The following is a 13363-nucleotide window of genomic DNA, read 5'->3' as shown; positions in this document are numbered from 1 at the left end:
TCACTGGAAGATACCAGCAGGAAGCACTTCCTGCAGTGACCAAGGTTAGGGGACATAAAGCACACCCGTCCTCCCACAGGTGGGGACGCTGGAGGCCAATCGTCATTTAACAGGCCCCGCTAACACCAATTAAAACACACAGAAAAGCACAATCCACTTCTTGGTGGAACCCCAGGTTTGGGGCTTTGGATGTGTATTATCATCATACAGAGGCTCGCATGTGCCTATTGTTCAGAATATACAACATTTTCTGTGACTATATTTTATAGACAATGAGAACATGCTCAGAGGAAGCGGTCAGCCCCTGTGCAGCCCCTGCCCTGGGCCCACGTCTCCTCCACCTGCTGACCCAAGGAGGAGAGGCAGACCCCCGCGCCCGGGGCCTCAGCCTGCACAGGCCTCCTGGGCCCCAGTGGGGAGGTGACCGAACATTTCAGTTTGTGTCCAAGCAGAGCAAACACAGATCCTATTAAAGAGGCTGTCAGTGAGCGGTACCTTTAAGCAGAGTGAAAGACAACAACTAGGAAAAAAAAGGTGTGAAGACCATACTTCCACTGGGCCTAGGATCTCACATTCCACCCTGGGGCGGCTGACGTCATTCTCCGATTTCCAGGCCTGTCCCTGCAGCCCTAGAGCGTCATCAGTGCTGCTGCAGGCCACCCAGCACGCCCCGAGGGAACTCGGCAGCCCTGCCCTCTCTGCCCCGCAGTGGGGCTCTCTGAGCCTCATCCCTTCCCACCGTCTCGCTCTCTCGAGCTCAGACGGTGAGCTCACCGCAGCAGGGACGGGATTCTCCGCAGGGGAGAGCACGGGCCGTGGGTTACCGTGTGCGGCCTGGCCTTCCGTCTCGCAGCCAGACGTGCCCCCGGGGGAGGGAGGCCGTGGGTGGTGTCAGGGTCTCATGCCCAGTGTCCAAGGGCTGCAGGGTCAGCCAGCCGGGTCTCTGCCAACCCTCCTCCCCTCACTCGGCTCTCGAGTGTCCTACGGCTGTCCTCCCCAGGAAGCCCTCCCTGCTGCTGGGCCCCTTGCCCTGAGCTCCCCCCACACGTGGCAGCCCCACCCAGCACCTGCCACCCCCGCTGCGATGTCCTCTTCCTGCCTCTGTCTGGTCCGTGAGTTCCTCCAGATACCAAACAGATTTTCCTTTCATTTTCATACCACCAGTGGTGACCATCCTGCCTGGTTCACAGGTAACACCCAAGAGATGTTTCTCGAAGGTACATGTATATGAACCCTCATTTTTCTGGAAGAAGGTGTAATGAAGAGAGGTGCCTTGCCCAAGATCACACAATGGTGGGCCACAGGCTGGTCCAGAGCCGGGTCTTCTGGCTCCAGACCTGGGTCTCCTGTGTCCGCTGGGGACCGCTGGGCCGCGTCCCCGGAGCCCCTAGCCCCCAGGTGTCAGGGAAACGGTCACCCACTTTGTCCTTGCAAGTCCTTAGTCTGCCAGGCTTCTGCCCCAACCCCCAGGTGAGCCCGCAGGGTCAAGCTCGTGCAGTGCTCTCGTGAGCCCCCTCCCGACAGGAGGTGACCGCCCCTCTCAGGAACTCACGGAGAAGCTAGACCCTCGGCCCCAGAGCCCAAAGAAGGGAAAGACCTTCTGGGTGAAGGAGGCCGTGAAGGTGTAGATGGGCTCCTGGCTGACAGCGTTGACGAAGGTCACCCAGCCCACCTCATAGTCCAGGGACACACGCACCTGCCGCGGCTGCTCCCCCAGCGCCAGACGCGTGGGGAAGGAGCCCAGCGCCGACACGAAGCCCCAGGCCAGCCTCACGGCCCACACGCCCTCCTCTGGCCGCAGCCGCAGCTCCCCCTTCCGCGCCACGTCCTCGCTCACCACGCCCACCGTGCAGCTGCCGCCGTGGGCCAGGTCCACCTTCACCAGCCACGTGTGTCTCCCCTCTGTGAAGCCGCCGTGGGCCAGGACACAGGTGGCCCGGTCAAAGCGCTGGGGGTTGTCTGGCGAGTTCTGCCACTTGTAGGAGAACTGGGCGCGCCGCTGGTCCTCAGACAAGAGGAGCTTGGGGTGGGAGGTCTGGGGGTCCAGGGAGATGTCAGCTGCGGGGGACAGAGACGTCAGCAGACATCTGTCACCTGCAGGAGGACCTAAAAGCCCTGCCTCCACCCGCTGGCGTCCTTCTCCACGTCGCGTGCGTGCGCGCGAGAGTCCGGGCGGAGCGGCTGCGTGGGCGTCACCCGGGACAGTGTTAGAAATCCCCACGCTCCGACTTCACCGCAGACCACCCCGAGCAGAGCCTGGGCTCCGAGCTGGTGACTAGCGCGTGTTCCCGCCTGCCCGCAGGACGCCTGGCTCCCGCACGCCCGCCCTCATCAGCTCAGTGCGGTCCTCGCAAAGCAGCTGGGTCCCTGCAAACGGGCGGCCTCGCAGGGCCGCGCCCGCCGCGCCCGCCGCCGCCGACACCCGCCCCGCTCCTGCGTCTGAGATCTCAGAGGGTCGGGGCGCATTCACCGTCTGCTCCCGCAAGCTCTCTGGCCCGTCTGCGGGCTATTCCTGCCGCCTCAGTCATTTTAAGGCCACCAGAGTCAGAGGACCACTTCTTAGCACGAAAAGCTCCCAGACACCCTGCCCAGTGTGGCTTTTAATATCCGTTAAGTTGAGACACTCGTAAATCCCGATGTGGCGACGGGTCAGAGAGTCCCTCCCAACAACGCGACTCCCCGGGTCTCTGGCTGAAGGACGCCCTGGGTGGCATCCTGCCCCGGGTCGCCTTCGCTCCGGCTACCCTAACTGTGAAGCTCCACCGACGGGTGCGGTTTCCCGTGACTCCAACAATGGGCTCCTAAACCCAGATCAAAGGCCCCTCGCCCAGGAAGTCCTTCCTGAGAGAGCCCTCGTCCTGTTCTGGTCTGACCTTTCTCCCCGGCCGTGTCGGGTAGATGAGAACACGCGCTCCGAGCCGGGGGACGTGTGTGTGCGCACGCGCCTCTGCGCGCGTGGGCGGGAACCCCACGCAACGCGGCTCCCCCACTCCCTCCCGTTCCAGGCCGCCTACCTGGCTCATAGTCCAACTCGAAGCAGAGTTTCTCTGTAAAGAGGATACAAACCAGGATGAGATCCCATTTGTCTCACAAAACCACACAACACTCACTGATGAGGAAACTGAGCCCCAGACGGAAGGGACAAGAGAGGGACCGACCCGGGCACTAGCCTCAGAGTCCCGCGTCTGATTCAGGCGTCTAGGGGGTGGGCCCAGAGTGCACGCTCCAAGGACATCCACCGCATGAATGGATAAGGGGCTTAATTTACTTCTTACTGTCCTTGGAAACAATTTTGGGAAGAGTCGAAGGTCAGGTTTGATCAGAGGACAATGTCCGCCACGGCCAGGCCCGAGTTCGAGTGTGGGCTCATCCGGGGCGACGCTGCTATGGGCGGGCCACGGGGTGGCATCACTGCGGGCGTCCAAAGGGTGCTGGCGGAGAGCCGCGCGCCTGACTCATTCCCCAGCATCACGCCTTTTCCCACCAGCACCGCCCGTTCCAGGAAAGCCGGCAGAGTCTGCCCAGGGGCCTGGAGCGCCCGCCGGATAGGGGGATGCGAGAGAGAGTCAGCCGCCCCACAGCGCGGAGAAACGCTCTCCCTGGTTATTTATTAACCGTGTTCATCATCAGAAACTTATCATGCATTACAAGGGCCTCTGTAGATTTTTTAAATTATTGAGAATGGCAGGTTTTGTTAATCATTACTTTTTATATTGTTCAAGGTCAGCGGATCAGATTTGTGTAATTACTTTTCAAGTCAGTTAAATTTTTTTTTTTTTCAGAAATCTTCATCTTTACTATCTCTGTTCAGTGTCATGTTATCCTGATAGGCAGATTTTATAAAGATGTGCAAGTAAGGACAGCCAAGGAAGGCACCAGAAGGGTACGAGCCAAGGCCACTCAAGCCTTGGGCAGTGGATCATGAGGGTTGTTCCCAGGCCCGGGCTTCACGGACTCCCGCCCCCAGGGAGCCCTGGGGTTCTCTTACCCAGAAACATCTTCATCTCCCTCTGCAGAGGGATGGCCTGCTGGGGGAAGTCCCGAATCCTCTGGCCCAGCTCAGGGGACACAGCCTCTGGTTTCCGGCACTTTCTGGTTTCACATCTAGGGGCACAGAAATAGTGGGCTTTGGGAATTCTCCAGACCCAGCTGGCTGCCTGTGAATTGGGCACAGAGACGGACACAGGCAGACACACTTCCTCAGGGACGCACCCCACTGCCCAGGCTTGGGCAACTGCCCGTGCAAATGCATGTGCGTGCATGAAGGTGTGCCCTGCTGGCGTGCAATAGCCAGATGCACCAAGCAGTGTGTGTGCACACCCTCAGAGAATGAGGGAATGGCAGCTTACCTTATCAGAGTGCTTCTGATGTCCTAGGAGAGAGAGGGGAGAGTTCAGCAAAGACAAATACCACGTTCCCACATAGGAAAAAGGGCCCAAGATCCTGCAGGCACAGAGTTTTGGGGTTGATGAGGTGTCTGGGGTCACACAGGCCACCCCTTTATCTCATGCATCCACACAGTGGAGGGACCTGCCTGCAGCTGGAGGCCAAGGCCCCTGCTCTCAGTCCCATAAACCAGGAGTGTGGCCCCCAATCATGCTGCCCTTCTGATGCCTCGTTGGGACCCCAATATCTTCCCTCAGGTGCCACAGACCAGGAACAACTTCCTGAGGGTGGCGACAGAGCACATTCTGCCTCGGAAACAGAGCGTGACACCTGTTTGCAGAGCACGTGATGCTCTCCAGACTGCTAGTTTCCACTGCATTTTCCCATTGGATCCTCACAGAACCCCTGACAGGTAGGTAAGGGAAGGAGCCCCCTGATTCGATGGACGTGGGCCGGACAGTGAGAGGTCGGGGAGCAGAGTGGCCAGGGGACTGTCCAGGGAGCAGGGACAGGAGTTCAGGACCTGTCTTGCACATGGGATGCAGGGACATGGGATGAAGGGCTTGGACAAGTGAGATGCCGGGAGTCAGAGGCCAGCCTGCGGGGGGGCAGGTCTCACCGTCAGGAGCTCCCGGGCCGGCCTCCCGTTCTTCTCCTCCAGTTCGGAGATCAGGTTGCTGAACCGGCAGAGCTCCTCGCTGACCAGCACATCAAAGTCATCCTGTTGCTTCAGGATGTCCCCATCCAGCTTCTCTAGCTGGGCCAAGAGGATGCTCTGCTGTTCCTCCAGGAACTGGCACAGATGCGCAAACTCGAAGATCACTTTCTGTCTCTTGGTGGCCACCTGACACTGAAGGGGCGGTGGGGGAGGCCGGGGGTGATCCCTCTGTTTCCTTACTTGTCCACCCCTGCTCCCTCTGGCCCACACCCACGTCCTCCACGTTCGGTGGAAAATCGGAGCCCCCGCCCCAGGTCCCTGCACTGTCCGCACAGCACGAGGCTGCCTCATGGGCCCAGTCGCCTTCGGTCCTTACAGCATTTCAGCAAGTCCGGGAGGGCCTGCCGACTTCTCCTCCCCACCTCCCACAAAAACAGAGATGTGCTAGTTGGGGTGGGAGTCAGTGCTGGGACTTGAACGACTTCCCACGGGCTACGCTGGCTACCCTGCCTTGGCTTCAGGGGGCGCTGGATCCCGGGGCAGGCCGGTGCCAGGAGGGCAAGGAGACCTACCAGGAGGACTTGTATCCTCTCGTTTTCTCTTGACTGGATCCTTTGAATCTCCTCTCTCTCCTTTCTTAGACACTCAAGACACTTCTGTATTTGCTCCTGGGGAGACAGAGCACGAAGTTATGTTACATGGAAGCAATGACTCGTGAAGAGGGGTCAGCCCGCTGCCTCCAGGAGGGACACGCCCGAGGGAGGGAGCCCTCCCCTCGCCGCCAGCACCCACACCCGGACTGTCCTCGGCAGATGGCCCTCTCCGGGCCTTTTCCTTCTAGCTTTGCTCTCCAGGAACTCTGACCAGAGCTGTCCCCTCTCCCTGTGCCGGCACAGTCCGCAACTCGGTTTCCCCATCTGAGCCTGGCTGCCTTCAGCTTAAAAACCCTAGTTTGTTTTGTCTTTGGTAAGTTAGATCTGGGATCTGTCCCCAGCCTGATATGCCCTTCTTTGAAAGTGTTCCAACTTGCTCGCATATCTCAAAGGGAACACATACACACAATCCTTTCTTGTGAACAGAATCCATTTTCTGTGTATGATTCCAGACGGGAGAAGAAACTTAGATAATATAAAAAGAGTCGACACTCTGTTTTAAAAACTGCTTGCTCTAGAATAGAGTTAGGAACAGGTATTCACACACAAATGTCCACATGGGGACATTCAGAAATATAATTAACGCTCTCACTGTCAAACGCTAGGGAACTAATCGGCACTGACAGATGCCCACTTTTACTAAAGCACAAGGTGTAAATAACTAAAAAGAGCACGCAGTTAATGGTGGATAAGACTGCACACCACATGTTTACCGACCCTGCATATAAACACTGGTTTATTTACAAAGATGAGCACGCACACAGACCTCCCCCCAAACACCACACGCACGGCAACCATGCACACGTTGGTGCACATCACACACTATTTGCACAATTGGTCCCCCAGATGCAGACATCCTCAGAAGCGCCCGCCTGACCCACTGTGGTCACTCAGCCATCCTGCGTGTCCTTGTGGAGCCCCTGGTCTGTGCTGGCCATAAGTAAACAACACAGAACATGCTTCGGCATGCGCGTCTGGGCTCCTGCCCGAGGGGTGACAGGAGGAGGGAGACCCCTGCATCCCCGCTGCGTCCCCGCTCCTACCCGGTAGGGCCCTGCTGCGTCCTCCAGGAAGCGCACGGTGTGTGCCCGGTGCTCCCCGGCCTGCCGGCACACCACACACAGCTGTGCCTCATCGTCCTCACAGAAGAAGTAGATCTTTTCCCCGTGCTCCTGGCAGACGTCCTCCTCGTCTGAGCCCGGCGTGGACACCAGCTTGAGGCGCTCGATGTTCTCCACCACGCTGGCCAGCTGCCAGTTGGGCCGGAAGTTCCCAGGGCGGAAAGGCTCCTTGCAGAGGGGGCAGGTGAGGGCCTCCTCGGGGTCTGGGCCTGGGATTTCGCAGTAGCGGGTGAGGCAGCCACGGCAGAAGTTGTGGCCACAGTCGATGGTGACCGGCTCCCTCAGGGTGCCCTGGCAGATGGGGCAGTTGACCTCGTCCGCCAGGCTGGTCACAGAGGCGGCTGAGGCCATGGCGTGGCTGTGCCCGTCGGCTCCTCAAGGTTACCGTCTGTGCGTGGCTGAGCAGGAAGGATCTGGGAGAACAGCAGACACACATTCATCCTCGCACGGCCAGACGCGGCACGTCTTAAATACACACCAATGCCCTCGTGGTCATGGACGAGCGCACACACACGTGCACACGCACACACAGACATGCTTGCCCAAGGGCAGGGCACCCACCTGCATGCCCTGGTCCTCCTGTCCTCCTCCCAAAGGAGTGGACGCACGCGCTCCGGGAGAGGGAGGGAGGAGGGGCCGCGGCATTCCAGACACGGCCTCAGTTACTGTCCGGGCTGCTGCCCACAGCCTGGGACCCCGCGTTGCTCCCGTCCATCCTCACACGCTCACGGTAAACGTGAAGTGGTATCTTGTCCGTCCACGGTCGGCAGAGATAGTCCTTGCTTTGGGGTGGGAGGGGGACCCGGTCGGGGAGCAGAGACGCCACGCCAGCCCCCTGCAGTAGGACCAGCTGTCTCCCGGGAGATACGGGTATCAGCCGGCGCAGGGAGCGCGAGGGCGCAGATAAGGCGGCCCTGCTCGCGGAGCACTTCACCGGCCGGGCACCGGCTTCCACGGAGGTTGGAATGAGCCCTGTGTGGGAGCAGGAGGGAAACCCGCAGCAGCTGGCACCTGTTAATGACCCACACCCCGGGCCCGCGTCCGTCGGCGGCGCGCCCCGAGCCCCCCGCCGCTCTGGGGCGGAGCCTCCGGGCTGAGAGCGCGCTGCTCGGGCAGCCTGACCGCGTGTGCGTGGGAAGGTGAGGGTGCAGTGTGCACTCAGAGCTGAGTGTCCCAGAGCCCTGCCCTCACACAAACACCACGTGGGCCACCTGTGCAACTAGTTTCCACGTACCATATTTGAAAAAGTGAAGTTAATTTTAATATTTATTTGTTTTATGTAGCCCCAAATATGATCATTTCCAGTGTAACCAGTCTAAGAATTAGTAATGAAGTATTTTGCGTTCCTTCTAACTGATGTATAGTTTGGACGGCCGCGCAATCTCCGCTGGGACCGGCTGCATTCCCGTGCTCCGCGGCGCCGTGGGGCTGGGGCTCCCGTGCAGGGTGGGGGAGGGGCTGCACCCCGGGAGGGCCAAGGCGGGCGGGAAGGAAACGGGGTACACACACCAGCTCAGGTTCAGAGCGAGGGAAAGAGCGCAGGGGGGATCGCTAGCGTCAGAGTGGGAGTTTCCTTGGGTTTTACGCAGAGATCCAGGGAGCGGATGAAGAACCGAGGCGTGGACCATCTTGTGGGGGGAGGGCCACGGGGGGAGCACCGCCGAAGCCAGGAGACTCGGACTGACCCCGCCTCGCAGCTCTCCAGCTCCGTGACCTAGCGGAAGTCACTTCACGCGTCTTTCTGTAAAATGAAGGTAATCATGCCTGTCCCAAAGGGCTGTTAGCTGATTGGGTGCAGTAATAGGAAAATACTGAGCCTACATAAATGTGCTTATTAAGTCCGTTATCTCTTGGGCTGAGTTTTCTAAATTTTAGGGACATAAATCATTTGTATTACAGTTTCTTGCCTTCTCCCGCCTGAAGTTAAAAACTAAAATTGAAGGACACTGTGACCCAGCGTCACCGTGTTTGGGGGCACTGGGTCCAGGCCTGGCGACAGTAGAGTTTAGGGGGCCAGCCTGGGTGGATGAGGTGACGAGCTGAGGAAGCAGAGGAGGGGCCCCGACCGTGCCTCCCAGGGCAGCCTGGACTTCGACGCTGAGAGCACATCCCAGAGCCAGAAGCTGACGGCTCCCACCTGTTCCGATGGCAGGAAGCTGTGTCTCCTCCTTGTGTCTCCACCCCACAGCGGCCAAGGGTGGGGTTCCAGGAAACCCATCTCCCTGTGAGCTCATGCACGCTGGGCTCCCCACCCCAGGGACAGAAGGAGACAGGAGTGGAGAACGGGCTGACCAGGCCCCTGCTGGGAAATGCTGGGTCATTCGAGGTGCCCTGGAGTTTGAACCCACTCAGCTGATGGGTGGTGGCCAGGTGGCGCCCGGTGGCTTCCCAGGCTGAACTCTCCTGCTTTCTTCTCTCAGCCTCCTATCGTGTTCCCTCCAAGACTCACGCAGAAGTGACTAATTTCACGGATGGGGGATTTGTGTGGCCTGAGGCAGAGGCTTCCGTGGACAGGCTGGGGATGGCACCAGGATGCCCTCTACGCCTTCCCATGACGAGACCACCTATCCAGCCTGTAGGGGACCCCGAAGGATGCAGTGGCCAGCGCCTGTGGACACACCTTCTGCGGGGCTTTGCGTCCTCCCACCCTCCCAGATGGGGGCCCAGCCCTCCGGCCAGGTGCTGCTCTGTGCACTCTGCAAGGAGAAGGAGCCCATGGAGCCTCTCGTGGCCCCTGTGCCCCTGGGCCCTCTGGGGGAGACAACTATGAGCAGCATGCTGAGAAGATTTACTTCTTCTGCAAGGTCGATGCTGAGGTCCTCTGTATGGTCTGTCGGGAGGGTCCCTCCCACCGCACCCACCCCGTGGGCGTCCTCGACAGGGCGGTTCAGCCCTACTGGGTAAGATGGATGGCTTTTCCTTGGGCCTGTGTGGGCTGGGACAGTGTCCCGTCATCCACAGTGAAGAGAACCGATAGGGATCTGGATGAAGGACCATGGTTCCCCGGGGACGTAAGGCCGTTCCCAGGCTTAGGGGGACTCCTGCCTCAGGGCCCCCACGGGGACAGAGCTGTGGGGTGGAGACACAAGGAGGAGACACAGCTGCAGGATGAGTGCTGTGCAAGGAGGGTCTTCTCCCACAGTGGGCAGGGTGAACTTGGTCTCCCAGGACCCACACTGGGTGTGGGATCTACCGAGGCCCAGACTGTGGGGCTCAGAGGGACGCGAGGGGCCAGGAAGGGCAGCCTGCAGGTGCCACTCTTCCTTGTGAGAAGGGGAGGCCCGACGTGGCCCACCTGTGTCGCCCCCTGCCCCCCACCCCGGGCTGCCCTCAGATCGCTCTGCTCATCCAGTGTCCGGGTCTAGAAGTGACTTTCTCAGAAGCACCTCTTGAATCTTGAACTCGGCCTTGTCCCCACAACCACCTCCAAATGCAAGCTCTCGCCGTCCTCAGCCAGACCTTGCATAGCCTCGAACGCACTCCCTATGTCCATTCTCACCCTCTCAAGCACCCTCCAGTCCACCAAAACACGCAGCAGACCATGGTGCGCCCCTGTGCCAATCCCTCCCAGGGTCCCCAGCACCAGGAAAGCCCGACCTCATCAGCAGGGCACCAATGCCATCTGTAGTGAGGACGCGGATCCCGCCTGTCCACCTCAGCCCCAGCCCAGCCGCCCCCCCAGGCACCGCGTGTCCGGTGGACTGGCCCGTGTGCACCTCCGTCTCCTGGACATCTCTGCTCTTTCCTGCTTCTGACTCTTCCTCCCAGACTGCTGTCCTCTCCCTGAACTCTTTCTTTTTAAACCATTTTAGCAATTTCTAAGTGTACAGTTGGGGCATGCGGTCCTCACCACCCCCTCTCTAGATCCACTGTAAATGCCTTCTGTCTTTGAAACCTCCCCTTGTTCCGCTGCATTCCCACCCAGCCGCTCGCACACTGACCCCGCCTTCGTCTGTCTGTACTTCAGCCCCGAGTGACCGGGCTGGTGGCGACCTCAAGGTAATCTCTGCAGGAATACGGACAGGAGCTATTCACCTTTGACTCTCTCACCATCAGCCATGCACCTGGGACTCAGTGGACAAGACCTGTGGACTCAGCCACCTCTTCCTGCCCATTCTTCTCCCCACAGGACCATCTCCAGAACCAGTCAGAAGCCCTGAGCTTGGAGAAGAAAGAGCTGGAGGACACACAGAGGCGGGAAGACGGGAAGCTCCAAGCGCTTCTGGTAAAGTGCTTCTGCCACCTGCCCTTTTGGGGGTTTTCTGAGCAGACTCCGGGGAAGCTTGCTGTCTGGTACTTTTGTACTGTTCTCATTCACTTCCTTGCCTCTGTACGAGGGCATTTGGGGTCAAGGCTATGGAATCCCAGAGCTTCACAGCTGGAGATGGTTCTGACATCTAGCCCAAGACCCATCTTACCAGCCATTCTACAGAGCCGAGAACTGGTCCAGGAGCATGACGGTCCACAGAGAGCAAAGCCCACGTTCATGAGGACATGGCTACAACCTGGGTCTTTCTCTCTCTTAACATTTATTTATTTGAGAGAGAAAGAGAGAGAGTAGGGAAGGGCAGAGGGAGAGAGACAAGCAGACTCCCCGCTGAGCTCAGAGCCCAACGCGGGGCTGGATCTCACGATCCTGAGATCACGACCCGAGCTGAAATCAAGCCAGATGCTTCAGCGACTGAACCACCAGGCGTCCCTAGAAGCCGGGTGTCTTGACCCGGAGCCACCCTTCCCATCCCAGTCTGTGTGCCCAAAAGCACTGCCCTCAGACGGGAAGGGTGGGGCAGAAGCTGGTACCCAGGTCTGCTTCCAGTCCTGACCGAGGCTGGCCTGCGCACCGTGGGAGAGTGGTGTACTGGTGAGCTCCTCAGTCATCCCAGAGGAAAGCTGCAGTCTGAAAACTTCTGGAGCCCTGAGCAAGGCGGCAGAGCTGGAGGCAGGAAGAGACCCGCAGCACTCCTCTGCTCCCTCCCAAGCGTGCCGTGCAGAAGGTGACGTCAGGGCTGGAGAGCGATGCTGGACCCTCCGTGCTGACTCGAACCACGGCCTGTTTCCTTCAGTGGCTCTCTGACGGACGACTACCACCTGCTCCTCCTGACTCTAGGAAAGGCATGGTGGGGTTAGGACGGTGTTGTAGATGGGCAAGGATGCTTGAAAAGTTCAACGTGGCTCTGAGGGCGTATGGGGCATTATTAGAATCCCCAGGTAAGACAAGAGCATAGGCCTCCTTGCTGCCAAGTCTATTCTGAGACCCATCTGCTTCTAACATAGTATTGGGAGAGCTAGTGACTCCCTATGTCTCTGAATCAGGAAGATCCAGATGATCCTCCTGCAGACCGGCCTCTTGATCTTCTTCCCGGCCCTGTCTATCTTTCCATCGCTCGCAGACTCACACTGAAAGCAAGAAGCAGCAGGTGGACACGGTGTTGGAGAGGTTGCAGCTGGAGCTGATGGACCAGCAGCATCTGCTGCAGGCCAGGCTGAGGGACCTGGAGAGGAAGATCTGCACGGAGAGAGACGAATACATCTTCAGGTCATCTGAGGAGGTCTCCAGGCTTGGGGCCCAGGCCCAGGAGCTGAAGGAGCAGAGTCAGCAGCCAGCAAGGGTCCTGCTACAGGTGAGGTCATCCCCACCACCCCGTGGGCTAGGAGAGGGGCCGCACAGGCGGGGACGCCGGCAGAGGCTGGGGCTGCTGGACACAGGCAGGAAGGGCAAGCGAACCTTGTTTCTGCTGGGAGGGACTGCCAGTCCTTGGGTTCCTTTGGCCTGGAGAGCTGACAGATGCGCAGACCCAGGAAGGCTGGATGACTCGCCACCCACCGGGGTCGTGTCAAGGACTTTGGAGTCAGAGGGCCTTAGGTTTGAGGGCAGGCTCTTCCAGCCATGTGACCATGGCGAGCCTCGTGAGCCCCCTAAACGTGGGGATAATAATGGCGCCTCCCTCACAGAGCTCGTGCAAGGATTGTAAGAAACAATCCATACAAAATGCATAGCATGGTCCCTGCGCACACAGATTGCAGTGTGATTATCGTTGTATCATCCCGTTTCACATCAGGTCCGGCGGGTAAGTCAGGCCTGGACCCTGTTCTCCAGCATCCCTCAAGCCCTGGAGGTAGAACACAGTTCCGAGAGAAGGCTAAGACAAAGAAGCCAGCTCAAATGACCTGAGCAGTGTCCCCAGTGAGTCGGGAGGCGTGATGTAATGAGCAGATACAGCTCTCTGGAAGAGAGAGCTTTGAGGCCGACGCTAAGGAGGACAGGCTGTGCAGTTGCGGTGGGAAGGACTTGTGGACCCTGAGAGATGTTCTTTTCCTTTTGTAGGATGTCCGAGCCAACCAGAGCAGATAGGTCTCCTTTCTGCCTGGAGCGTACACTTTGTTCTTCTCACCTCTGTTCCCCTGGACACGGAGACCGAGGGGGGTCACTCTCTACCCTGCCCCCCACAGAAATGCAAATTCACTTTGACACACACACACACACAAACAGCCTCCACGTAAAATTCTGTGCTCTAAGAGTCCATTTTTTTAATGTTTTTTTTTTT

The 13363-nt window shown here is 58.9% G+C and overlaps 1 protein-coding gene across 1 annotated transcript; it reads right to left on the bottom strand.

Moving 5' to 3' along the window:
• Window positions 1-1540: 1540 nt before the first annotated feature.
• On the bottom strand, window positions 1541-7169 carry LOC110586755 (tripartite motif-containing protein 10). Its single transcript, XM_021697051.1, has 7 exons — window positions 6741-7169; window positions 5617-5712; window positions 5006-5236; window positions 4350-4372; window positions 3989-4104; window positions 3015-3047; window positions 1541-2058 (listed from the first exon to the last, which is right to left on the bottom strand). The coding sequence occupies exons 1-7, from the start codon at window positions 7167-7169 to the stop codon at window positions 1541-1543; spliced, it is 1446 nt and encodes a 481-aa protein (XP_021552726.1).
• Window positions 7170-13363: the final 6194 nt, after the last annotated feature.

This window comes from Neomonachus schauinslandi, chromosome 8 (genome assembly GCF_002201575.2).
Source record: "Neomonachus schauinslandi chromosome 8, ASM220157v2, whole genome shotgun sequence".
Lineage (NCBI taxonomy): Eukaryota > Metazoa > Chordata > Mammalia > Carnivora > Phocidae > Neomonachus > Neomonachus schauinslandi.
The sequence above is the reverse complement of the archived record's forward strand: the minus strand, read 5'-3'. Positions and strand labels throughout refer to the sequence as shown.